Source organism: Elephantulus edwardii, unplaced genomic scaffold (genome assembly GCF_000299155.1).
Source record: "Elephantulus edwardii isolate Elephantulus edwardi_28Jun2011 unplaced genomic scaffold, EleEdw1.0 scaffold00243, whole genome shotgun sequence".
NCBI classification, from domain to species: Eukaryota; Metazoa; Chordata; class Mammalia; order Macroscelidea; family Macroscelididae; genus Elephantulus; species Elephantulus edwardii.
Window position 1 is genome coordinate 1,386,059 of NW_006399993.1, and position 27,798 is coordinate 1,413,856.

The 27,798-nt window shown below is 39.6% G+C and overlaps 1 protein-coding gene across 1 annotated transcript in view; it reads right to left on the minus strand.

Moving 5' to 3' along the window:
- Positions 1–27,798, minus strand: part of MAST2 (microtubule associated serine/threonine kinase 2) — a 287,018-nt gene that overhangs the window by 16,742 nt on the left and 242,478 nt on the right. The window contains 6 exon segments of the mRNA XM_006898983.1: positions 3,174–3,275; positions 7,921–8,130; positions 12,266–12,341; positions 13,580–13,734; positions 16,101–16,179; positions 19,945–20,020. Of these exon segments, the coding sequence (XP_006899045.1) occupies positions 3,174–3,275; positions 7,921–8,130; positions 12,266–12,341; positions 13,580–13,734; positions 16,101–16,179; positions 19,945–20,020 (698 nt within the window).

Sequence of the window (27,798 nt, forward strand, 5' to 3'; positions counted from 1 at the left end):
TTAGGGCTGTTGTACACAGGGTCGCTATGAGTCACAGGCGACTCGACGGCACATAACAACAACAACAACAACATACTATTACCTATATGGATAGGAAACTCTGGTTTCAGAATCTTTACAGCTTCTGAAAACCCACTGGAGGATCAGCTACGAGTCAGTTCCAACTCAGTAGTACAAAACAAAAACACCTATATGGATATAATTTAACTCAGACAGCAAAGTCCCTGTAACTCCTTCTGCTTCTTCAATCCCCATTTGGAAAAAAAAATCTGCTGTTCTTGTCATCTCTTCTTGTTTACCTCCCATAGTCCTTGTTCAGGCCACTCCATCTCCTACATGAATTCTTTCAGTGCCTCTGTACCAACTACTCTGGCCCATTCTGCCCTCTCTTCCAATTCACTACCCAAGTTTCAGCCAGACTAATCTTTTAAAAATGTAAATTTGATTAAATGTAAATCAGGAATTAATATTAATGAATTAACTGATTCATGTAACAGTATGTATGAATGTAAAAAAATTATGCTTAATGAAAGAATATATGATTTCATGTATATGCAGTTATGAAAAAGGCAAATCTATCCATACAAAAAGACAGTAGAAATTTCTTTAGAGAAAGAGAGGTTACCTGGGAGTGGGGTGGAGTGGGGAAAGAGAGAAAAATGTCATAAGGGAATTTTCTGAGGTGACAGAAATGTTCTCCCTGGGAGATGAGGGGTCAGAACCTGATGGTATCCCCTGTGCTCAAGTCTGATGATGTCACCTATCTCTGCAAAGCCCCCCAAGAAACAGGCTCAGACTAGGGTGACAAAGGGGCAGAGAAGAAAAAGGAAAAGATCATCAAAGATAAAACTTTTGGTCTGGAGAAAAAGGAGCAAAGCCGCAAAAGTTTATCTAGGCTGTCATGCGTCAAATTAAATCTGGTCCGCAAAATCCAAAATCAGGCAGCACAAAATAAAGCTGAAAAAAATGGGGGCAGAGGGAAGAGTAAAAGAAGGAACTGCTGGAGCTAAACAGATTGTTCAAGCCTGTAGTTGCTGCTTAAAAAATAAGATTCTAAATCCATGGTATGTGTGTTCTTCAAGCAAGGGCACAGTGCTAAAGGAGAGACGTGTAAATCTTCTCATGACTTGACTGTGATGAGAAAATGTGAAAAGTGATGTGTTTACATTGAAGGAATTAAAAAAAAAAAACAAAAAGAAGTGATGAACATGAAGCATGGTGAGGCAGAAAAGAAAAAACAAAAACTCAAATAGTGTGCAAGCATTGCTTTGAAGCTGCTGAGAATCAGTATAGATGGTTTGGGGTGTGTCTGGAGGGCTGGTATGTGCATGTGTATATTACCAAAATCACTCTAGAATATTTTCCTACATGAAAAAACGGGGAAAGATAAGAGACAACTGATGAACCTGAGCAAGATATGAAAGAAGGAAAGCAGACTTCAAAGCAGGGAAAGCACTAGAGATCAATGGTTGATGTTTAGGAGGGGTTTGAATTTCGCCCTGAGCTGGTCAACTATGAGGAAGAGGAAGAGATGATCGTTACACATAGGGAACAAGTGGTTAGAGGCTGATGATTCTAGTGTAAAAACCTGTACATTCTAAGAAATGTGGCAGAGACAGATGTTACTGTCTTGTTGTCAATCTTGAAAGACTTAACACACATACTTCAGAAAAAGACAAAAACAGTGAACATGAGAAAGAAGTCATTTGGAAGATAATATTAAAGGGGAGGAACAGGGAAGTGGAGCTGTCAATGCTGTTCCTACTGATGAAAATCTTTTCCCTGGGGAAGATCTGGATGAATTAGAAGAATGACACTAAGTTAATGAAAAAGTTGAAACAGACTACATTAGTTTTTCTCTCCACTGAGAATTTTTTAACAAGGCACAATTATTTACTGCATTAATTCTTTAAATCTTACTCTGTCAAAAAAAAAAAAAAGAATGTTCTCTCTATGTCATCTCCTGATGTCGACTACAGGGAATGTTCAGAGTGGTTCATGATAAACGGAAATATAAAGGCACTTAAAGGAAATGACTGTTCAACTGTCCTCTCAAGTAGGAAGTGTAATGGCTTTTCCCAACTTTTGAGGATGTGTTATTACTATGAACAACATAAATTTAAATAAAAATACTTCATTTAAAATAAAAAAGGGAAAAAAATCCCCAGTATTGGGTTTGTACAAATTGAATCATCCACTTAATCGGTCTGCAACTAATAAACAAACCTCTTGCTGCATAGAAAACAAAAAAATATATATATATATTCTCCATGTCAAGGACTATACAAGTAAATATATATATTTGTTGAAAGTCACTGAATAACACATACACTCAAAAGGGACTTAATATATGTAAATCAAACCTCAATACAGTTGAAGAAAAAAACTTGACCACATCACATTCTTGCCTAAACTTTCTGATGATTATAAGCTGTCTTAAGGATAAAATACAAACTCTTGATCTAAAATTCTTAACACCCTGCCCCTATTCTCATTGCTTTTTTCCAGACTTATCACTTTCTACATGTTTATTTGTCTAAACATATCAAGCTAATTTCCTAGAAAATTCTTTATAGCATACAAGGCCCTTTCCCAGGCTTTCTACTTGGCAAGTTTAAACTCATCCTTTGGGTTCCTGAATAAGCATCACCTCCTGATGGGAGCTTTCACTGAGTTTAAAGTGCTTTCCTCACTGTACCTCACTGCATCTTGTGCGGACCTCTGTTCCAACACTTGTTGCACTGTCATGAATGGTATTTACATTCTGTGCCTTATACGCACTAACTTCACTACAGAGCAAGCATTTTAGATTAGGGATTCTGCTTCATTCATGTCTGTATCTCCAGTGTTGAGCATCAAGTAAGTAGTCAGTAAAGTGCTGCTGACTGATTGAATAGATGACTCATTTGTTCAAAGTAAATTGGCCTGTGTTCCTTGATGTTTCCAATTCCTGTGCAGCTGGAACATTGTGGTCTGGGGCCTGTGGAAAGGACCAGCTGAGTCCTTTTCCTGCCATCCCCTCAAAACTATCTATTTCTCCTATTGAGAGCCCTACTGATCCCCCAGCGCTTGCCTATTATGTGTGTACAAGGACTTTTGCAGCAGAAATGGCAATGGGTGTCATTAGCAGAATACTTCCTCTACTGCTCCTCATTCCATGTCACCCCACTCACCAAGCATTCCAGGAGACGAGCTGGACGAGCAATAATAATCATCAGCTTTTTCACGAGCTGTATAACAAAAGCTACCTCCGAGCTGTCTGAACGTTCATGGGCCTGCAAAGAAGACAAAGGTCACTTCAGTGGTCTACTGGCCCATTGTGGTTGGACTAAGCTGGGCAGGGCTGACAACAGGGGAAACAATTTAATGGTACAGAGAGCTCTAACAAAGAGCTCAGAGAAGGTCAGGTGGGTTATGGGGGAGGAAGCAATTTGTTAATAAAGAACCATCTGAGCTTTAGAACACTGCATGATACTACACACTTACACACAGAGCTTCACCTGTTCTTCCATCCAACAAGTTTCACTTAGCCTCTAGATCCCAGCTCAAGGGGCAACTCTCAATGAGCTTTCACTGATGTTATGTTCGCTATCCATCCCATACTGACTAGAAGGAAGAAAGACCTCCCAGCATGGGAGTGATAGGAACAGGTAGATATTTGAGAAGTATCACATGTTTCTAGTGAAGAGGGTGCATTACACAAGCCAAAGCAGGAAATCTAAGAATTCAGGTGAAAAATAGGTAAGGCAATAATTAATATAAAAAAACAGACATGAGCAGGTTCTCATTTCTGAGGCAGAGGACTAAGCAGAGCCAAGAGGCAGAAGAAAAAGGAACAGAAGAGAACTCAATTTTAGGGACATAGTGAGGTACTTATATGGGATACTGAGTATTTGCTCAGCTCAGGAACCTTTCTCTTTTCTCTTGGAACTGCTCTGGCTTCTGGGAACCCATTCTTATTAAGTGGATGTATTCTCCCATCCTATTCACTGAAGCTGACTGGGATTGGTCCGTATTGAATTTATCGATACTATTTCCTTGTTCTTAGTAGGTGCTGTCTAGTTTTCTCCAACTTACAAAGACCCCAGGTACCACAGAACAAAATCCTGCCTGATCTGTGCCTTCCTCAGTCTTTGCTCTGCTTAACTCCACTGTTCCAGTCACTATGAATTCATCTCACAGAGGGTTTTCCTCTCATTTGCTAAGCTTCCACTTTTCAAAGCACAATGCCTTTGTTCCAGGGACGGGCTCCTCCTAACTTATGTCAAAAGTATGTGACACTAAATCATTATCCTCGCTTCTTTGGCAGCACTTCTTCCAAGACAGATTTATTCCTTTGGCAGTCCATGGTATATGCAGTATTCTCCACTAATGCAATTCAAAGGTATCAATTCTTCTTCAGTCTTCCTTATTAGCTGTCCAATTTTCACATGCATATGTTGTTGTCCTTGAGTGGAGCACAACTCATAACGACCCTATGAATGGAAGGCCTGAAGCCTTTCTATAACTATTGTCACTTATCAAAGTTCACAGAGTTTCCAGAGGCATGTTCTTTATGAAGTGGATGCCACTTCCAATGCAAATGAAAATACCATGGCTTGGTTCAGATGCACCTGAGTTTTTAAATAGAAAAGCCTTGTTCTTTAGACTTCAAAGAGGTCCTTTATAGTAGATCTGCCCCATGTAATTTATCTGATGATATCTTGACTACTGCTACCTCAGGTGCTGATCGTGAATTCAAGTAAACAGAACCATTCACAATTTTAATCTTTTCTCTATCATGATGCTCCTTATTTGTCCAGTGGTAAGGATTTTTGTTTTCTTGATGTTGAGATGTAATCTGTATTGAAGACTGTGGTCTTCTTAAGTATTTTCAGTCTTACTCATTTTCTGCAGGGTTGTATTATCTGCATAGTGTAGTTTATGACTTCTCCACCAATCCTGACACCATAGTCTTCTTTTCATAGTCCATCTTCTCAGATTTTTGCTCAGCAAATAATGAACAGATTTGTTGATAGAACTCTGATGTATATCTTTCTTGATTTTTAAGCATGCATACATTCCCTTATTCTGTTTGAATGTCTCTCTATGTACAAGTTTCCCATTAGAACAATTAAGTGTTCCCATTCTTCTTAATGTTATGCAAAATTTATTATGATCCACAGTTGAATGCCTTTGATAGTCAATAAAACACAAGTAAATATTTTCTAGTTTTCTCTGCTTTCAGCCAACAACTAATATTGGAGTGTAGCTAGTGTTACATCATCTATTCTTGAATAAAATTAGATCACTCTGGTGACTCAGTGGTAAAGAACTGTGCTGCCAATCCAAAGGTATGCAGTTCAAGTCCACCAGGTGCTTTTCAGGATGCGTGCTCTCGTTTCATGTGATTTACTGCCTCAAGCCCACTAACGGATCAGCTATGAGTAAATTCTGACCTCCCAGTACTAAACAAAACAACCACAAAAGTAGAGAAAAAGTGTCCCAGAGAAAATGAGAGGTAAGACAATATTTCCTGAGCTCCCCGCAGGTTTGGTTTCCAGTGCTGAACTCTCCTTAAGGCCTGGTTACATTCAATTCTCTAGTTCTCATCATTAGTTTCCTTTTGCTCTTAACTACTCTGAGGTATACTTCTATTATTTACATCCAAAGACTATTACCCAACATTGGACGTCAAAGTGAGGCATTCATAAGCAGCTGGACGTACTGATCTGTTGCTCAGGGGAACAGTACCAGAGACAGCTCGATGCGGGAGTTTTCAGCATATGCCTGACAAGTGAAGACAGGCAGTGGGCAAAGCTGCTCAGGGAGAGAAAGGTGATCAGCCATTCAATACAAGTGCTCAGAATTGAAGACAATAGCAGCAAGACAGAATAGTGGCAACAAGAGAGAAATGACTCAAGAAGAGGTATCAATTATGTCATCTTCTGTAGGGCAGAGAAAAAAGAGAAAAATGGAACGAGGTCAAGGATCTGATAATTGTTAAGACTTAGCCCAAAGGTCACCAGTTTTGTAAAGCTTCATCTACGTCCCTGCCCAAATACCCTCACTCGTGCACGCATGCACTTACACACTCAAGAAATGACTGCTTCATATTTTCTTTTCCTAGCTGTTTCTTCACATCACATGGTAGCAACATGTTGTTTTAAAGTTAGCTGCTTCTCTCTAAAGCCACAGAGTAGTTTTATGAGAAGAAAGACTGTGTCTTTGCTCTTTTTTCTTTCCTCACATGCCAGGTAGAACATAGTGTTCTTATATAACAGCTGCCAGTCAATGTCTACTGACTAAGTGTTTGAAAATGTATACCTCTCAGACTCTGAAATAAAATAAACCTAGGTTTGAGTCCTAGCTCTGCTACTTGAACAGGTTTCTTCGGACTAATAACTTAGCTTCTTTATGCTTCAGTTCCTCATGTGAAATCTGGGGAATAACAGTGGAACTTTCCTCATAGGATCTTTGTGAAGAGTGAATTGGGCAAATTAAATGATATAGCAAGTTTAACATGTATTCAGTGCTCATTCAATGTTAGTGATTTTTATTATTTTATTTATTATGGTTTGGAAAGCAGGAGTGGCATCCACTTCCTAAACAGCATGCCTCCGGAAACTCTATGAACTTTGATAAATGGTGATGGTTGTGGAAGGGCTTAACACCTTTTGTTCATAAGGTCGCTATGAGTCATGCTCGACTTGAAGGCAATCAACAACATTTATTATGATACTGTTTTAAATGCAAATATGATCATAGCAATTTACAACTTTAAAACCATTAAATTATTTTAAAACTACAAAGAGCTACTACTGCTTTCATGATAAAAGTACTTCCCAAGGCTCCTCATGACTTATCAAGCAGTCGAACCTTTCAAATTTATCTACCAACTTTTTCCTGCAAGCATCTTTCACAATAGTTATACCTGACTATTTAATCTGCAATTCCTAGAATGTAGCAGGCTCCTTTATACTTCTGAGAGAGGTAGTCGTACTGTTTCCCAGGTTTTAGTGAACTCCTACCCATGCTTCAACTTTCCCTGAATTTCCCATGCAACATTAGTTAACACCATCTGTATGCTCAGAATCTACACCTGCTTAGTGCTCATTAATCACAATGTACTGTAAAAGATAGAATTCACAAGAAGATTCAATATAATGTGTGGTACTCAGTACGTAACAATAAATGATAGCTGTTCTTTTAGTTTTAAGTATGTGCTGGTGGGGCTGTAACACAAGGCAATTACATATTCCTTTAGACAGCATTCTGGTTACAACAAAATGTGTATTTTGGTTTTAGTCATCTCTGGATTACACCTGGCTTCCCAAAGTCTCTTCACAGTAGCAGGAATGAAGACTCTAAATACTAAATAAGATTCTTACTTACTAAATAAGAACTTCTCATCATACATATGGATAAATCCATAATTTCAGGGCTGGCTTTTCTTTGGCTAAAAAGAAACCATCTAAAAGCTTGTTTTCAACTATATGAGTGCCCACAACAGCTTCTGAGGTAACTTTTTGGTTTTAGGTCGCAAAACCTCCTAATTAGATACTTATGAATACTAACAATGTTAGAGTTATAGGTAGAGGAACACAAGCATAGAGGTAGGAATAAAAAAAAAGCAACCTACTAAGCTGAGGTCCTTTGATATGAACAACAGGCTTCTCTCAGTAACACAGGGCACCAAGGAAGATACTGACACCCATTACCACCACACTTGAAGGTGGGCCCTGTAACCACCAGCGAGGGAATGCACAGGGAGTTCCAAACTTGGGAGATCCACCCTGGTGTTGGCAAAAAGATTAGAAAGACTGAGGCCAGCACCAATGTCTTGATCTTAGCTTTATATTACGAATGTTCCATGTGGAGACTTCATCAGAGCAAGGGTAAAAGATACTCACATCTTAAAAAAAAAAAAAAGATACTCACATCTTGCAGAAGCTTCTCTAAATTTTCCTGAAGTTCGTAGAAGTAGTGTGATGTAATGAGGCCACTCCGAGATTTATCTAGGCAGTCTCGAGCCATCTCAATCACCTGATGATGAATAAAGCTCAGGGCTCCATCTGCCAAGGGCAAAACACTTTCTGGAGTATTGGATGAAATAAATTCTGCTAGTCGCTCTTCCATTTGCGCTGTGGCCTGGGAAGAAAAGCACAGGAAGAAAAAGAATCACACTGCCCTTCTAGTCCCAGCTTAGTGGAAGCTAAGCTTGAAGGACTTGGTAGCAGTATAAGGATGGGTGCCATGTGACCTGGCTTCTTCACGAGCATCTGGTAAAGCTCTGGACTAGAGACAGGGTGCGGGGGTATTGTATACCAATGAAAGAATTTTCTTTTACTTTTCAAAGAGAGGAGAGAATTGGGGGAAAGGGGTGGGCAGGGAGAAAAGTGCAACAATGACTGAATAGAAATCTAAAATCTCTGTAAATGATCATTAAAATTGATAAAATAAAATTTAAAAAAAGATTACTTTCAAGTCAAATAAAACACTTCAGCATATATTCAGGCCTACCATCAAAACCTCATTTATTTTCCTAGCATTCCCTATAGATTCTTGCTCTTTTGTCCTCAAAATCTTCAATTTTTTTTTTTTTACCTCCTTTACCATGCTATCATGATTCTTTCTGCTGTTACCTACATGTGCTTTTCACAGTTTGTCAACCCTGTCTAGCAAACTCCTATTCCTCATTCTAATTTCATTTCAGTATCATTTCTCTTCTAGGAAGACTGGGATTCTTCCAGGCAAACCAGCTCTCTTTTCATCTCATCTCCCAATAGATTTCCTAACCACGTAGACTTGGTGTGTAAATACTGCTTATTTCTAAACCATTCTCTAGAGTTTTTACTTATTTTAGGATTTCTTTTAAAAGAGTTTTATTTTAGAATTCTCTTATTTAATCCTGGACCTACTCCTATTTATTAAAAGTTCAAACTCCCCTTGCCATAGGCCTCAAGCTGAGATGGGGCTGTGAATAAGAATAAGACAGTAACCCAGATCCTTACAGAGCAGAATGGAGAGCTGGCTCAGAGCCTCCTGAAGGCCTACCTAACTTGGCATACTGCTGCGAAAATGACAGAAGTAAGTATTTTGACTAATCACACCCAGGAATATGGAAACTGCCAACTAGAGGCAAAGACATGAATCCAGAAATTTGTTCACTGATGAGTACCTGTCGTTTTCACAGGGTTTAGGCACATGTATACCTAGACAGCAGGAGAGGTACCTTCTTTTCTTTTGTTAACATGCTGCTGTAAACAGAACCTTCAACAACGTAATTTATAAATCTTTCTGTAAAAATGTAGCCTTGAGGAGTTTTGAGATTAGCTGGCCTGCCTGTCCGACTCTCTCACTCTTTATCTTTTTCTTTTACTCAGTATGCCAGAATAAACTACCTTTCTTGACTTTTAGTAACTTGAGTGATTACTGGTTTATTTCCCCTCCCTGCAAGTATAATTTGTATATAATAAAATGTCCCTACTTTATTTTTAGTCAATTTACCAAGCCGTGTAAATATTACTACAAAATAGTATTAAAGCATTTTCATCATTCCAATAGGATCTTTCATGCACATTTAGTAACAAATCCTAGTTCCTAGCCCTAGGTATCCACGAATTTACTTTTCCACAAATTCACCATTTCTGAATATTTTCTATACAGTCTATATAGTCTCCTGTGTTAGAGACTCTGACTTCTGAGAGCTCCATACTATTTTTACAATTTTTTATAAGAGGAAAATTATTTCAAAATGAAAAGCTGTAAAGATGTTAAGTTTTAATCAACTTGCTTCTGTTTTGAATTGTGTCCTTCAAGAAGATGTACTGAAGTTCTAACTCCTGTACCTGTGAATGTGACCCTGTTTGTAAATAGTCTGTGAGGGTTTTTGTGAGGGCTTTTTTTGTTTGCTTTTTGTTAATGGGATCATACTGGAGGAGGTAAAACCTAAATATAATCCTTTCTGAGTGGTATCTTATGAAAATGGGAAACATACATGAAGAGGCACAGATACACACAGGAGGAAATGCCATGTGAGGATCAATCTACAAGTGAAGGAACACTCAGGACTACCAACAAGGACAGACCCTCCCCTGGAGCTGATGTCCTAATTTGGACTTTTAGCTTCTTATCTGTGAGAAAATTGATTTCTGTCAATGCCTTTGCAATGAAGTGTTGAAGAATACTGACTGCACAACAAACTAATTTGTCTTGAAAGAAGGGCTGCTCCTTGGAGTTGAGAACAGCAAAAAATCGCCTACATACTTGGAACAAGTTATCAAGACTGACTAGTCCCTGGAGAAAGATGTCAGACTTAGTAAGCAGAAGGTCAATGAAGAGGGGAAAACTCTCAAAGAAATAGACTTACAACAGTGGCTGCAGCAATGGGTTCAACATCAGAGATTGTGAGGATGGTACAGAACCTGACAATGCTTCCTTCTGCTATACACAGGGTTGCTCCAAGTGGGAACCAATTTGAAGGCACCGAACAACAACAACACCACTCTGTGGTGTTTTATTCTGGCACCTCTAGGACATGAAAGGAATTACTTTGTCTTCTCACTGGATGGGGCTGATTCAGAGGCTCAGCATTGGTCTCTGTCCCACATGGGCAGGGCCAGATCCTCCTTGGTGAGCGGAGACCATGCAGCTGAGATCTTGGGGCACTTCCTCTTTAACCCCTTGTCTGTTCACAAGTCCACTGTGCCAGCACCAAGACAGCTGATGGAAGGGGCTGGATGTAATCAATCATATTTATATATTGAAACCTCAGTAAAAATTCTGGATGCTAAGGCTTAGCGATCCTCCCTCTTTACAGTCTTCTATGCTAGGAGCAGACAGCTTCTGACTCTACAGGGAAAGGATAACAGAAGACTGGCAGTGGGATCAGACCTTTGCCCATGTGTCTCTCTGTTTAACAATTTCTGATTTGTATCTATCTTTTTGCTGTGATAAATATAATAGAGTGAGTTTTGAGTTGTTTTAGAAGACAGAGTAGTGGGAACCCCAGAATTTGTGGCTGAGTAGACTAGGAAATGTTGGTGACTGTGCCTATAACCTCTGATGTTCAACCTGACATCACGTAGCTAGTGTCAGAAGTAATTTGCAAGAGCAGAGTTATGAAGACGATTTCTTAGCTATTTCAGGATAGCATCTACCTTCTAACTCTCTGGATTTTTTTTAAGCTTAAAAACACATATTTAATGTGCAACAGTGGATCAATGGAAATCCAAGTTCTTTATACACTTTCATTAAAATATTAAAAAAATTAAAATAGTGCTTACAGAGAAAAAAAAGGCTACTAGATTGAGTTGTAGTCAACAAGAGACTTTTATAGCTTTCAGCACCACAGAGATAGCATATTTGAAACAAAACAAGCATAGGAAGACTTGTAGTTACTTCAAATCATCAGAAAGGGAATTGCTCACAATCATAGAAGAACTGCTTATGATTTCTGAATTAAAATAATCTCTCTAGAAAAAAAAAACACAACAAAACACCACCAATCACAGGGTTGCACAATGTGATGGATGGAGGAAGAAGTAGGTAAAGAAAATGGGAAAGATCTCGTGTGAAAAACAATGTATATGAACTTTGTATGTAAATCAGTATAAAATAAAATTTTATTTAAAAAACCAAAACCAAAACTAAACCAACCAAAAAAACCACAGATGTAAATATTACTAAGTAACTGTGAGACCTTGGTTTGGTAAAGAGAGCTACTTAAGAATTTTTATCAGGTGAGCTCTGGTGGCCTAGTGGCAGGAAACTGCACTGCAATCCCAGAGGTGCACGGCTCAAATCCACCAGATGCTCTGCTGAAGAAGGAGGAACAATTGCTTCCTGTACCAGTCAGATCCGATTTGATGGTACACACATAAAATAAATAAATAATTTTTTTTTTTTAAAAAAAAGAATTTTGTATCAAATGGAAGTACTTTTGAAGGGCAAATCCTGTTCTAGGGATTCTATGTGCAATTAGAAACAAGGTCTCCACTTCTGCCCTTTTCCTTTACTATACTGTAGAAGCCTATTAACATTTCTCTCTAGGTATCTCTTTTTCCAGTGAATAGAGGAAACCAGGTTCTGAAAACCCAGTTTCCAAACTCCTCTTCTCATGCAGAGTCAGGAAGCCCTGTGCTTGCATCCCCCTCCTCTGGTGGCTTTCTGCTCCTCCACTTCCAGAGGCAGGAGTTTAGGCCCTCACCCCTGGAATCTGTTGGGAGCTGGCTGCCTTAGCCATCCTCAGAAGAGTTTTCAGTCTTAGTAACTGAGTGCTTACCTTGGGGAATCTTTCTTTGTACACATGATTCATCATTATTATTTCACTGTCAAAGGAAACTGGAGATCGTCCTGGACTAAAAAAGAAAGAAATGAACGCATTACTTTTGTGTTACGTAAATACTTAGCAGAGATATGACCCTTCAGAGCTCCTTCCTGACACTGTCTTCAGTGCTCTAAAGAGAACAGCTAATTAAGGAATACACAGACAGATCAAGTGTGTGGGTTTGATTTGATGAAGTGACCTCAGGTGATGCAGGGAAGAGACCTGTATTCCAAGCATTATATTCTACATTTAAAATGGTCATCTTCTCAAATCGTCCTCCTGCGTTTTCAGCAGTAACTTTCTGGCTGCCACAGCTCACATACCTTAGGCCTACAAGTCAGGCTGTGCAGCCTCGTAACCATCAGAACTGATGTTACTACTATTCTCCTGTAACTACATGGAATCAAAAGCTTATTTCTACAGTTAACTACTTGTAAAAGGGGTGGAGGGGGAAGAGAATTGCTTAACAACATCCCCAGGGACCATGAGGTGTAGTGGGCTGAAGTGCAGCTGAAGGCAGAACGTCCCTGAGATTCCTGGCTCACTCATGCATTATCCCAGAGGCTGGACAACCGTGGCCCAAGGGACAGAGCTAGCCTGCTGCTTGTTTTTATAGATGTTGCTTTTATAGATGTGATTCTGAATCACAGTGATTTATAGGAGAAAGCAGAACTGCCCAGTTTCTGAGGCTGTAATCTTTATAAGAGTCTACTGTTAGAAAAAGAAAATCCTTAGGTAAGATGGGTTGACACAGTTGCTACAACAATGGGTTCAAACACAGCAATGACTGTGAGGATGGCATTTTTCTGTTGTACATAAAGTCATTACAAATAAGCATCATGTATCAACAACAGCAGCAGTCTTTAGAGAAGCAGGTTGTCAGGTCTTTTCTCCTGTAAACTGCTCAGGGATTGATTCCACAGGAATTGTTAAACTGAGCAGTTAACCTATGTGTCAAAGTTTATGTTTCTGTACTGCAATGTTGTTGTTTGGTGTTGCTGAGCCAATGATGACTCACAGGGACCTTATGGACAACATATTGGCACCCTCGCTATCTGGTGCCATCGTCACGATCCTGCTAGAGACCTCTGTTGCAGATACTGTATCAATCCATCTCACTGTTGAATAGTTGTGACAGAGCCTGTATGGTCCACAAAACTTGAAATCTTTACTGGATGGCCCTTTACAGAAAAAGGCTGCTGGCTCCTGTGCAATACAGATAAGCTGAGACCCACAGGTACCTGGCATGGGGCAGAGAGTACTCCTCACCTGAGGCTGCGAGAGCGGGGCCGCATGGCTGGGGACTGCCGTCCCTCCTCATCTGGAACGCTCTCAGTGCTGAAATGCTTTGTCAGAAAGTGTAGCTCATCAGCCGTGGGCTGGAAGGGCAACTGGTGCAGCTTTTCCTGTGAGGAGCATGAAGACTACAAAGGAAAACGTTAACAAATAGCATTAAACACACGACTAAAGGCAGTCCATAGAGAAAGAACTGAAAGGTGGTCAGGGGTTTCCTAGTCGATGTTCCAAATAAATCCTGAAAGGACAGTCTTCTTTCCCTTGGTCCCCCTTTGCTTTGACTGTTCATCTCTAGCCCTGCAGAGGCTTCAGATCTCAGGAAGTCAAAGTAGTTTCATCATCATTCAGGACACTTACTGGGTGGTAACCTATATCTTTTATGAGGTGCAAGAGATCCATTAAGTACTGAGAAGCCCTTTTAGGTAGTAAAAAGCATATTTATCTACATGGATCCTTTGCCACTGATGAAGTTTAGAACAGCTGGAAGGATGAACAATTAGGAAACCATACTGGTCAGGATCAGGGAATGTTCTAAGAATTTTCACCCTGCAAATGACATCCCCTTAAAGTCTTTCCTGCCACAAACCTTTGGAGAGTCACCCCATGAATAGCTCAGCATTGTTTCCTCTTGGCTACCATTCAAGGGAAAGATGGCTTTACTGAGGTTCTGATGACTGTGCCCAGACTCTAGGGAATATCACTGAACCAGGAAATATAATAAGGAAAATTATCTTTAGACCCAAAAAAAATACCTGAACGCAAAATAATTATGAGTTTCAGATATGACTCAATAGTAGAATTCCTTCAATAGCCCAACACTAATCAAAACAGATCATTTGAGGGTGGAAGTAGCTTGTATACTAGACACTCCACAGCACAGCTTCTGCTGCGGCCCTACTTGGCTCCGAAGTCTCTGGATTCCCGTGCATTTGACACACTACTGAGAAAGGAAGCATTTCAAACACCACAAGCCCATGGCCTTTCCACTCATTAGTGACCTGGGATTTAACATCTAAAGTCAAAGCTAAAGTACACTGAGGGAACTCTTGCTATACGACGTAAGTCTGAATACCAAAGGAGAAACTAGCATTTCTTTGGCTAACAGAGTAGGCATCTCTCATGGAATGCCATTAATACATGAAGCTGTCAACAGTCTGAAGGAAGTTTTTACAAGATTCTGTGTTGGATGCATTTTAGAATAATTTGCATAAAGCTACAAAGAAGTGTCTTTACCCAACTACAGTTACCAGGAAGAAGTTAAGATAGGAGCACTGTGGTACAATAAGAAGCAGTAATGGACAGAGGCTATAAAAATTTAGACTGAACAGGTGTAACTATAAGACTTTTATCTTGGGTAAAGAATATCTGTCTGAGTAAAGGATTATGGGAGAAGTACCATATTAAGGGAGTTCTGATGGCATAGTCCATATTGAGTGGCACAGCTAATCCAAAGATCACACCTGATGGTTCAAATCTACCAGGGGCTCCTCTGGAGAAAGAAAAGCAATCTCCTCCTATGTAATTTATAGCCTCTGAAAATTCAATGGAGGGTCAGCTTTGGTAAGTTAAGTTTCAAAGGCAATAAGAGTTTATTAACTATTAAGGTAAGATCTGAAGCTTTATCCTGTCAAAAGCCATTATGCTCTTTAGATTAATTTAAGACTAGCAGCTAGGCCATGGGAGAAAGGCATACTACCTTCTCTTCCGGGATTCATGAGTATGGGCAAACTGAGGAAAGAAGACTTGAAGAGTGGCTGAAAGAATGGGGAAGGGGTCATGTGGACTGTGGCTTGTTTTATGTGACCCACTAAGCCAGATAATTTGTTATTTGCTTTATTATCTGGCCCTGTACAGGACAAAGTTCACCAACCCTGCCATGCAGGCTTCAGTAAAAAGTCTCTCAACAACGAACATACATTTTAGGTTAATTGTGCACAGTAAGGATTTAGACATCTGTTGTGCTTCATGTTAAAATACTCCCTAAAAGAAAAGTAACCAAAAATTTTAGACACAGGCCTAGCTGTTAAGCTGATACACACCCAACTTAAATGTCAAGTAAGACTCATTCTTTCTTTTTCAAGAAAAAAGAGACAGAATTAGGTAGGTCAAATGGTGGGAAAGAGGGAGGGGATCTACAAGGACTTTAGGGACAGAGAAGATCATCTCTTTGTTGCAATTCTAGAGATTAGGATAAGGAAACATTGCTTAAAACCTCACACCTGAGCTTCAATGGCAAAAAGCAAAAATCCTCCCACCCTCAAGCGATTTTGCTAAACTGATTCTCAGAGATGGTGCTGGTTGTCCTTTCCAAAGGCATTTCATGTGGTTGCTCAGGGTCATAGCATTCAGCCTCATTAAGTCTTGTCTCCAATGATCTTGCAGGAAGAAAATTTGAGAACCACCTTACAATACTGTTAATGTCAGAAATCAATAAACTACAGTGAAGTATATTTTTCTGGGTAAAGAAGTTATGGCTACAGATTTTGCTACTTACTGAGACAGTGGAGCTAGGAGTGTTGGTTCCATAGCCTGAAGAAGGCAAAGAGGCCAATGACCAGCGCCGTCCATCAGTCCTGTATAAGAAAAAACTTATTAAGAGAGTTTCCATGGACCCCATCCTAGGCTTAGAATCTGTCCTTCCATCACCATATTTTGGTAGTTAGTTAACTGTTAGGCCCCTCCTTATCTCAAAATGGTACTGCTGTGTCTACTATATGCTTTTATCTCTCTCTTTTACATCGTAGTCAACAGTTAAATGTTTTCTATTGCAAAAATTATAAGAGTGCACAACTTTGACAACCAAGAAGAAGTGAACTATCATCTCTGTCTACAAACTGAGTGTAAATCCATTGATGACAAATCATTAAGGGCTGCATAAAACTCAAACTCATTGCCACCGAAGCAGGACCAGATCATAGCTGACCCCACGCTGAGTTTCAGAGTGACCCCATGTTGAGTTTCAGAGGCTGTAAATTACACGGGAAGAGACTACTCCTCTTTTCTCCCTTTGCTCATGTAGTCAAAGCGCGAGCAAGACACCATCTACGGAGTCCAAATCCCAGTGACACCAGAGCTCCCTAAAGGTTCTAAAAGATCCATTAAAAAACAAACAAAAACAAACCACCTTCTCAAAAAGCAAAACAAAAAACCCAAAACCCAACCAGTGGCAATCAAGTCATAGTGACCCCATGTGTGGAAAGTAAAAAGGCTCCAAAGGGTTTTCAAGGCTGTGAACTTCAGGAAGTAGATTGCCAAGGCTTTCTTCCAAGGTACCTTGGGTGAGTCTGAAGTGTCAATCTTCCGGCAAGGATACTTGTGCTTAACCACTTGCACCACTCATAAAACCATCTTTGAGAATGTTTGCCAAAAGCATGAGAGTAACTTTACAAAAGAGGAGGGAATTAGTATGTTGGTCTTATACTTAGGGCCTTGAGAGTGGTCTGCTGCTGCTCTTGAGATGATGCTCCCCAAAGCTCATCTGCTTTGTCATAGGGGAGAAAGATCAAGCAAGTATCTGAATGGTTTGAAGCCTTTATAATATAGACATGTGAGGTTTTTCCTGGACTGAAATGGATGGTGCAACAGAAAAGTTTCTCATGCAGATTGAGAGTATATACCCTGCTCTGGTTATAGCTGGCTGGATAAAATGATTTGTGCAATTTGTCATAGAACCTTAGAACATCAGCAATGTAGGGTTTTAAGAATTGACTACAAAACTCTCAACTTACACAAAACACCAAGACCCAGAGATCTCTGTATGTGTGTGTTTGTAAGTCAGAGGGCTGAGAGAGGAGGAATAAAAAAGAGAAATAATTTTCCTAAGGACTTCTCATTTTGAAGCACTCTTCCCACCACCATCAATACTTAGCAGCCTTGTTAGCTATATTCTGTAAGAGAGGAGCCCAGAGTTCCATGCTGCATGCACAGGATTCAAACTGCATGCCACCCAAGCAGCCAGCACCCATCAGTTAAAGCTCTGCTGGAACCTAGACTCTGAGGCGAAGGAATGGTCAGGAGAAGACTCAAACATAATGTCCTCTCCGATCTATTTGCAGGGTCCTAGAGCACTGCACAAGATGGGTAAGGGATACATTTTTTAAACCCTTGTCAAGTTGTATTTTCCATATGAAAATGTCCCCCCTTTACATAGAAATGGAATAAAAAACCCCATTTCTCTGTGCATACCGAAGATCAGAGGGCTACCTGCTGGGGGAGGAGGATGGGACACATACCTGCCATTATAGGATGCTTCTATGTCTTCTACTTGGTCACCTATCTAGGTGACCTGTCAAAAACCAGCAACTTAAAACTATTCAGCAGTTGGACTAGTAAGCAATTCTCGCCTCCAAAAACGTAAACTCTGAGCTTTGGTTCCAGTAGGCAGTGGGGAATTCTTTAGGGCCTCTTTGCTAGACATGGAAGGCCCAATGTTCATATTACAGCCAGAGAATAAATGCAATCAGAGCTCACCAATCACAAACCCTATATCTGGCCATGCATAGCGGCTTCCCAGCCCCTCTCCCCATCACATCCCCTATTACCTGTCTGCTCTGTGGCCATGGCTGTAGCGAAAAGATATACATTACAGTGAGAACCAAAAGAAACTAGAGGTTGATCTACTTTGATCACTGCTTGGTGGAAGTAAACTTAGTTTAGAAATGTGTACATATCAGAAATGAAAATTTAGGATGGGACTTATTATATGTCTTTTGTATGATATTCCAAAGTGATGTATACATAAAGTTCAAGCCTGAGGCCTAGTAACCTACAGACAAACAGTTCCCGCATCCCTGGAAGTCACAGATTAGATTAGATCCCAAGAATAATACCAAGTCTCAAAGCCCCTTAATTACTTCTATTCCTGAAGCAGGAATTGTTTTTCTATTATGTATTTAATAGAACAGTCTGTTTTAAACAAAATTAGTCTAGGGGTAGAAACTGCCCTGGCCTCAGACTCTTTTATTCTCTATCATTTATTTAAAGGTTCTAACTGTAGATAGCAGAGATTGATTCGAACCAAAAAAATTTTAATAATCAAAGGGCACAAAATCAAGTCGACAGAGACTCTTATAAAATGTTTTATAAAGCCAATCACTTGTGTGTGGGCTTTGGTATTTAGTTTGGACAGATTCATCTCAACCAGCTCAGCACTCTGGGAATGGGCTAAGCTGTCAAGATTGCTACACTGTGCTGTCAATAGGAATAAATTTTTTAGAAGGGGAGAAATAAAAAAAAGAAATACAGGCATGGCTCTGTATGTACCATAGCATTCTAAAGTCTCGTAAATGAAAAGGCCATTTTGATTACTTACAGTTTTAAATTTATAGCCAAAAAGAGAGCACTAAAAGTCCCTCCCAGATCCTTAGAAATAGCTGAGTTAAAGGAGCAACAGTATGGAAGCAAAGCCCATTTTGATCACCTTACTGAGAGTATAATGCTTTGAAACATACCACTCTGTGAAACAGAGGGGACCCTGCAGTGGCTTTTCTGAGGCTGTAAATCTAACAGGAGGAGACCGCCCCTCTTTCTCCTGCACAGTTGCTGGTGGATTTCAACCTTCAAAAAGGTGCAGGTTTTGGCTTAGCACTACAGCTCGTATGGATGATGCCATCAGAGCTCCCTGTTTGTAAAGTAGAGGGTCAGTGAAAACGAACACCCTCAATAAGACGGACTGGCAGAGTGGCTGCAGCAATGAGCATAGTAACAATTGTGAGGATGGTGCAGAACTGGATGGTGACATGGAAGTCACTATGAACAGAAATCAACTTCATGATACCAAACCACAATCTTTATTAAAAAAGACTGCCACATCTTTTCCCCTGGAATAGTCAGGTGGTTCAAACTGCCAAACTTTTTGTTTGTAGCCAAGAGCTTACCCACTGTTCCAGGGCTCCTAATTTGTGATCAGTATTATAAAAAGAAGTCTACTGCTATCTACTGCAGCTCTGATGGCTTAGTGTTAAGAAGTTGTGTTCCCAACCCAAAGGCATGCAGTTTGAATGCACCAGCTGCTGCACGGGAAGGAGATGGGTAAGCTCTTCTTGTGCTAAAATTTATAGCCTCTGTAAAAACACTGGAGTGTCAGCTATGACTCGACAGTAGAACAACAACATCCATTCTCTTAAGGCTCAAATACTCAAATGCATACACTCATGGCATCTAGAAAGCAAAACCTGAAAAAGATGAGGACAGCCTCGGAGAGCAAAGCAGGAAAGATTTTTTGATGGTAACACAACTGTGCAGTCCAAGGTAACACAACTGAAGGAGAGTTACATTCCACTGCCATTCATGCAAATGTCACACATGTTAATCCCAAGAGAGATTTTCTCCCAACTTACCTACGGGCAGGAACAAAGGAAAAATGAGCAGGTGCATTTGGAGAGAAATTCCGGGGGCTATCCAAAGGACTGTTACCTGCAGATGGTGAAAGCAAAAGAAACTCTCAGTCAGATTTGCTTCTGAGGAAAACTGTGAACATAAATGGAGATTTGCACATCAATGTTCATAGCAGCATTATTCACCATTGCAAAAACATGGAAACAGCCCAAAAGTCCAACCCCAGTTGAATGAATTGAGAAATTATGGTATATTCAAACGACAGACTATTACACAGCATGCAGGAGAAATGATTTTGAAAATCACTACAACTTGGGAGGGACTGGAGAGCATTATGCTAAGTGAACTAACTCAGTTCCATAAGGACAAATGCTATATAAGACTATCATTGTAGAAATAGAAAGATAATTAGTAAAATGTGAATGAGGATCCAAGGAGGGGGGTAGGAGCAGAGGGGTAAGGATGGGCAGGTGGATAATCATAGGGTCACATAATCTGATTGGGGTTGGTAAAGGAAATGGGAAATATCTGGTGGAAATAAATGTATACGAACTTTGTAAGTAAACCAGTATAAAAGAAAAATTTTATTAAAAAACCCAAAATACACATGTTTTAAAAAAAAAAGAAATCTTCGCCTAGCATTGACACTTAGCATATATGGCTGTTTCTACAAGCCTACTGTCTGTTTAAAGATTCTCCCTTTGTAAAAGGTTGACAGCTGAGAAATTTCCTTCTCACAACCCATGTCTTTAAAAAAAATCTAGGAGATTGAGCAGTGTTGTGTTGTTGCTACGTGCCGTTGAGTCACTTGTGACTCATAGCGACCTTGCGTACAACTCTGAAACCTGCTCTATCATGAGCCAATTTCATTGTCTCCAATACACTTACCCCTATTACCCCAGTCACTGAGTCAATTCATCTCATCCAGGGTTTTCCTCTCCTATGCTGTTCTCCACCCTTCCAAGCATGATGTCCTCCAAGGACTGATTCCTCATGTCAACATGCTCAAAGTATGTCAGACAGATCTTTAAAATCCCTGTCTCCAAGGAGCAGCCTGGGTTTACCCTCTCCAAGACAGACTTGTTTGTTCTCTTGGCAGTCGACAGTATGTTCAACGTTCTTCTCCAGCAAGACAACTCAAAGACATCTATTCTTCTAAATTAACCTTAATGTCCAGCTCTGTGATGCATAGCAAGTAATTGCAAAGACCATGGCTCCTCTATTTCCTGACCATTTAGGAAATTTTATTCTGTAATCAGCTTACTCAAGTTAACTTGACTATCTACAGCCATAAAGAAATCACCCAGTGCATATGGCTGGCTGTAGGAAAGATATGACAGAGTTAAGAGTGCAAAATTTTCTCAAAGGGCAATAGGAATTTTGATCTAAAAGCCTCCTGAACATTTTCCCCCATACACTACATACAGGAGGCTAAACAAGAAATGTATATGCTGTAAGGAGAATCAGGTTATTGGGTTATATATTCTGAGGCTCAGAATAGAGTGTCTATACTTAGGGTTCTGAGATCGTAAATCACATACATAGTCATAATCACTATCTTGCTACATGAGTCCCCTGTAGCTTGTTTACTTAAAACTCAGAAATTTTGAACAAAATGATGGACTTATCTTTGTGCAGTCACAACAAATGTTACATTTCTGTGATCTATTCTTCAACTCTGGCTTGTTAGGAAGGTGGCATAAATTGTCAGTGTTACTTCAACTAAAAGGCCTTATCAGGTAAGCACCATACTTCATGAGGTGGTTGTTGTTAGATGCTGTTGAGTCTAGTCATAGGGATCTAAGAACAATCGATCTGAACACTGCCCTATCCCATACCATCTTGAGACTGACACACTCAATGCCATTGCCACAGTCATCTTGTTAACCCATTTGGTCGATGGTCTTGCTCTCTTTCACCGCCCCTCCACTTCCCAAACATGATGTCCCTGTCCAAGGAATAACCTCTCCTAGCAAAAGGTCCAACATATGTGAGCCAAAGTGTTAATCATCTTTATCTCCAAGGAGCACTCTGGATGTACCTTCTCTATGACGTATCTGTTTGTTCTCCTGGCAGTCCATGGGATTGTCAGCATTCTTCTCCAACACCAGTTCAAAGTCATAAATTCTTTTTTTATAATACTTAAGTCATATTCAAGCTCTCATATGCATAGGAAGTGACTGAAAAGACCAAGCCTGAAATGGGTTCACCTTAGTCCTCAAACTGACATCATTACTCTTCAATAATTTGGAGAGGTCCCTGACTACAAAACTTCCTAGTGGAATAGGTCTCCTGATCTCCAGCATGCTGATACCAAGTGTACTGATTATGGATTCAAGTGAGATGAAGTTGTTGGCAATATCAATCCTTTCTCCATCATGATGTTGCTTACTGGTCTAGTGGTGAGGATTTCTGTTTTCTTGACACTGAGATGGAAACTCCATGAGGTACTGATCCCTATAATTACCTCTGTGAGTCTATGTTTGCTACAAAAGATCACACATATTCAGGGACCTGGTAGCTCAGAGTGTCTTAGCCTTCTCTTAGATTTTGTTTTTCTTTCCTTTGAAAAGAATATGGATGTTCCAAAGGGCTAGAATGCTGCCCCATTGTTTCACAACATCTTGAATTGAAAATTATGCTGTTGTTAGCGGGCTGTCAAGTCAACCATGAACAACAGGTCTAAAACCTTGTCCTAGCACCCTCACAATCTCTGCTACGCTCAATCCCCTTGTTGCAATCACTGTGTGAATCCCTCTTGTTAGAGAAATTTTCATCACTCTTGCATCAGTGGAGCACCCTAGTTGCACTTCCATCAAAATATATTGGTTTGTTTTGTTGGTAATGCATGGTATATACGATGCTCTTCGACAACACCATTAATTCAAGGGCATCAATTCTTTAGTCTTCCTTATTCTTTGTTCAACTTTCCTATGCATATGAAGGAACTGAAAACACCATGGCTCAGTTCAATCACACCTTAATTTAAACTGACATCTTAGTGCTCTAGCACTTTAAAGACAGTAAATGTGCCCAACGAAGCATACCTTTAGCTTTCTTTTTTTAAGAAAAGCCAGCATAAAGCACTTTTATTGCAGTAATAAAACTTGAAACTCCTATGTGGTGCAGAAGATGAGGGGAGGGGGACAGCGTCAACTTCTCTCACCAAGTCACTACACAGGACAGCAGAGGGGTGAGAGGGGGAGAGAAGCCAGAAAACTGAGGACAGTAGGGAGGGATGCTGAAGCTGCGATGACCAACATCATTTTCTGAAAAGAACACTCAAGAATTTGTCTTGATGGCTGGGCTTTCACTGGGTGGTTAAGTATCTACAAACAGCACCTTCAATTTAAACTTTCAATTAAAGTTCTGAAAATTTAGGAAGTGGCTGAGCTTTGATAGCTTTGAGATTACAAAGGTCCTGAAAATCCATTAGAAAAATCACAGGATGGCAAAAAAAAATAATAAAAATTATCTAAGCCAGGCCACAAAGGTGGCTTCTGAAGCCTCTGTTGGCACCGGCACAGATCCCTGTACTGACACTGCAGTGAAAGCAATCTGTTTGAGACAGGCAGAGGGTCTGCGGGGAGGGTGGGACTGGTTGGGGGAGGCAAAGGCTCTCCCTTTCCCCACTTCAGTTCTGGGGAGGGCTTGTAATTTAACCAAGGACATCTCCTCAATGTGGAGAACAGTTCAGCCCTCAACAGCTCCTCACATCTGTTATGGCTTGGCAATGCAACAGCAAGAATGTTTAATATATAATAAAAATCTCATCCAATTAAAAAAATACTGTAAAATAAAGTTTCTTGAGCTCCTCCTCTCAACCCTCCCCATCCCACTGAGTCCTATTCTACAGTGAACCCACTGTTTGTGCTATTAATACTAGATCACATGCTTCAGTTAACCATGAAGAAATGCTCCAGATCTTTTGCATTCTTCATGGATGGAATTTTTTAGAAGAACAATTTGATTTTGCTAAGAGTTATACAATGGATTATGCTGCTGCAAGACACTGTAGAGTTGGAACCAACTCATAAGCTGCCCCTATTATAGTGGGTTTTCAGAAGCTGTATAATGCATGGGAGGAGACTGCCCATCTTTCTCCTGTAGAAGAGAATCAACAATTAAATTGTGGCAAACTTAAGCAATGGACTATGTTATAGGTAATAAAATAATAACTGATTAGGAAGGTTCTCTATACAGAATGGCCAACTAAACAATTAATAAACTAACCCTGGAGAAGGACAACATGCTTAGAAGAGTGGAGCGACAGGGCAGGACAGGAAGACCTTGGATGAGATGGACTGACACAGTAAATGTAGTAATGGGACTAGGTGTGTTGGAGACTGTGAGACTGGCTTAGGATAGGTCAGAGTTCAGTGCTATGAGTCGCAGGTGACTTGTTAGTACATAACAACAACAACAATTTATATATAACTCAATACTGTCAAGTTGATGCTGATTCCTAGTGACCTGCTTTCCAAGGCTATAAATTTTAATGGGAGAAGACATCTATTTTTTTGTAAGAGAGTCAGTGGTAGATTTAAACTACTGGCAAAGGTCAGCCTTTTGGTTATCAGTACAACACACTACAGTCTTAAGTCATCAGAGTACTAGTCTTTTTTTTTTATTGTATTATTTTTACATGTACTGTCAAATCAGATCTGACTGGTACAGGAGGAGATTGCCCCCTCCTTCTCCAGCAGAGCATCTGGTGGATCTGAACCGTGTACCTCTGGGATTGCAGTGCAGCGTCTTGCCACTAGGCCACCAGAGCTCCCTTCAGAGTACTATTCTTTAAACATAATAGATAGCTAATGTTGAAGACTAAGAAGGATATTGCATTTATAATAAAAAAGAACATTTTAAGATCCTGAAATACAAAGTCATGGGTGATAGGATACTATCCATACAAGGAAGCCCTGTTAATACAACTATTATTTAAATATATGCACCAATCACTAATGCCAAAGATGAAGAAATTGACATTTATCATCGTTTGTAGCCTGATATTGATAACATACAATCAAGAAACATTAATAGTAATTGGCGACTGGAATGTGAAATTTGGAATAAAAGACTAAGACCTGGCAGTTGGAAAAATACAGTCATGGTTACAGAAATTAGTCTTGAGATCAAATAGAATTTTATACAATCAATTACTTATTCATTGCAAATATCTTTAAGAAAAAACATAAACAGTAAAATACACATGGACCTCATCTGATGAACTACACAGGTATTAGACCAACTACTTCTCGAGAAAAGGTTGATAGAGAAGTTCACTACCTGTGGAACACATTATCAACTACTCACAGGCAAGTTCAAACTGAAAAGAACTACAACAAGTCCACAATAACCAAAATATGATCTTGAATCTAATCTACTTGAATTTAAAAACCACCTCAGGAATAGGTTTCAGGAACTAAATATTAACAATTGAAGATCAGATGAGCTGCGGGATGACCTCAGAGTATTAGCCATTTAGAAAGCAAAAGGTACACTAAAAAGACAGGGAAGAAAGAAAAGCCCAAACAGATGTTAGAAGACGGAAAACAGCACTAAAATGCAGAGAGGACAAAACAATGGAAAGAAATGGAATCAAAGTAAGAAGACTGAATAGAAGATTTAAAAGGGTAGCTTGAGAAGACAAGGCAAAGTATTATGACAAAATGCACAGTTAGGGCAACCAAAAGGGAAGAACACATCTGGCATTTTTTTAAGCTGAAAGAACTGGAGAACTAATTCAAGTCTCGAAATTTAATACTGAAGAAATTCTATGGGCAAAATCTTCAATGAACCTGGAAGCATAAAAAGAAAATGGATAGAATACACAGTCACTGTACCAAAAAGAACTGGCTGACATGAAACCATTTTAGGAAGAACATATGATCGACAACCAATGGTAATGAAAGAAAATTCAAGCTGCACGAAGACACTAGCAAAAACTAAGGCCTCAGGGAATGATGGAATATTAATTGACATATTTCAGCAAACAGACTCTGTATGTGCTCATTAGTCTATGTCAAAAAATTTAGAAGAGATCAGTATTGTTTTCATTCCATATTATTGTTGTGAAACCATGTAAAAAGTTCGGATATGCTACAAAGACCTCTGCTTTAAATTTTAAATGTCAAGTTAAGTCTCTTATTCCCTGGGTCTCCTTTTACTCTTGGAATTGTTTTGCAGTGTGTCAGCTAGTGTATAAAATGTTTATTGACTCTGGGCACATTAAATATCCAACTTCTAGGTAGTTACTGTGCCAAGTATCCTGTTGAGGGTCTCCGTTTTCACTGATCCTCTACTTTACGAAGCATGATGGTTCCCCCCAGTAACTGGCATATAAAAAGAGTGAGATTTCACTTCATACCCATTACTGCTGAGTCATTAATGAGTCACAGAGAACCTCCACCAGATTCCGGAAACTGTAAAATATTTTTCTTTTTTTTAAAGGTTATAAATCTTAACAGGAAGAGAATTCTCATCTTTCTCCCTCAGTGTCCATGGTAGATTTGAATGACCAGAGATGTGCTACCTTTGGACTAGCAGCACAAAATGCTACAGACTATGACATGAGAGCTCCTTGCATACCCACCACAACAGCTATTATTTACAAAAAAACAAACAAAAATTCCCACCAAAATAGATAAAAAAAACCCAAACAACTAAAAACACCCTAAAACAAAACAAAACAATATTGATGTTAGAATGGATGTGGAGAAACTAGAATCTCCAACCACTGCTGGTAGGAACATAGAACAGTGCATGGTGAGGGTTCCTTCAAAAGTTAAATGCAGAATTATTCTAATAATTCTAACAATTCTAATCTTACCAAAACAATTGGAAGTAAGGTCTCAAAACAGCATTTGTATGCTAATGTTCACTGTAGTATAATTTATTAACAGCCAAAAGTGTTCATCAAGAGATGAACAAATTTAATAAAGTATGGTTGTTACTGTTAGGTGCTGTCAAGTCGACTAAGACCCATAGTAATCCTATGAACAACAGATCAGAACCTTGTACCATCCTGTGCTATCCTCACACTTCCTGGCACACTACAGCCAATAGGGGCAATCACCGTATAAGGTGAGGGTCTTCTCTTTTGCCGACCTGCCACTTTTTCAAGCATAATGTCTCTCCCCAAAGAACTGCCTCTCTTAGCCAACATACCCAAAGTATGTGAGATCAAGCTTTATCATCTCTGCCTCTAAGAAACACTCTGGCTGCACCTTCTCCAAGACATTTTGTTTGTTCTTTTGGCAGGCCATTCAGTGACATTCAGTAGTATTTTCCAGCACTACAGCTCAAATGTAATCTATTTGATTCCTATGCATACCATCAGGTGAGATCCATGTGTATAGTCTGCATTTATGTTTCTTATAAAAGGTATTTGCAAAGAATAAATCACTGAATATGCAGAAATCTATCATTCTATCTCCAGCCTCATTTATCTCACTTAGCCGTGTTTTCCAGCTACTGATCCTTCTTCCCTGTTCCCAACTTTTGTGTTCTAGTCACCCATTAATATCAATGCATCTTGATTGCATGTTTGATCAATTTCTGACTACAAAAGTTCGTAGAAATCTTCCATTTCCTCCCCTTTGGCTCTAGTTGTTGGTTCATATATTTGAATGATAGTGGTATTCAGTGGACTTTCTTGTATGTGTATGGTTATTATCCTATTATTCACCACATAGTATTTCAGGATAGATCTAGAAATGACTTTTTAGATTATGAAACCAACCCCATTTTTTCTCACCTTTTCATCCCCGGCATAGTAAATCATATGATCATTTGATTCAAAATGTCCCATGCCAAGCCATCTCATTTCGCCAATACCTAGTATGTCAATATTT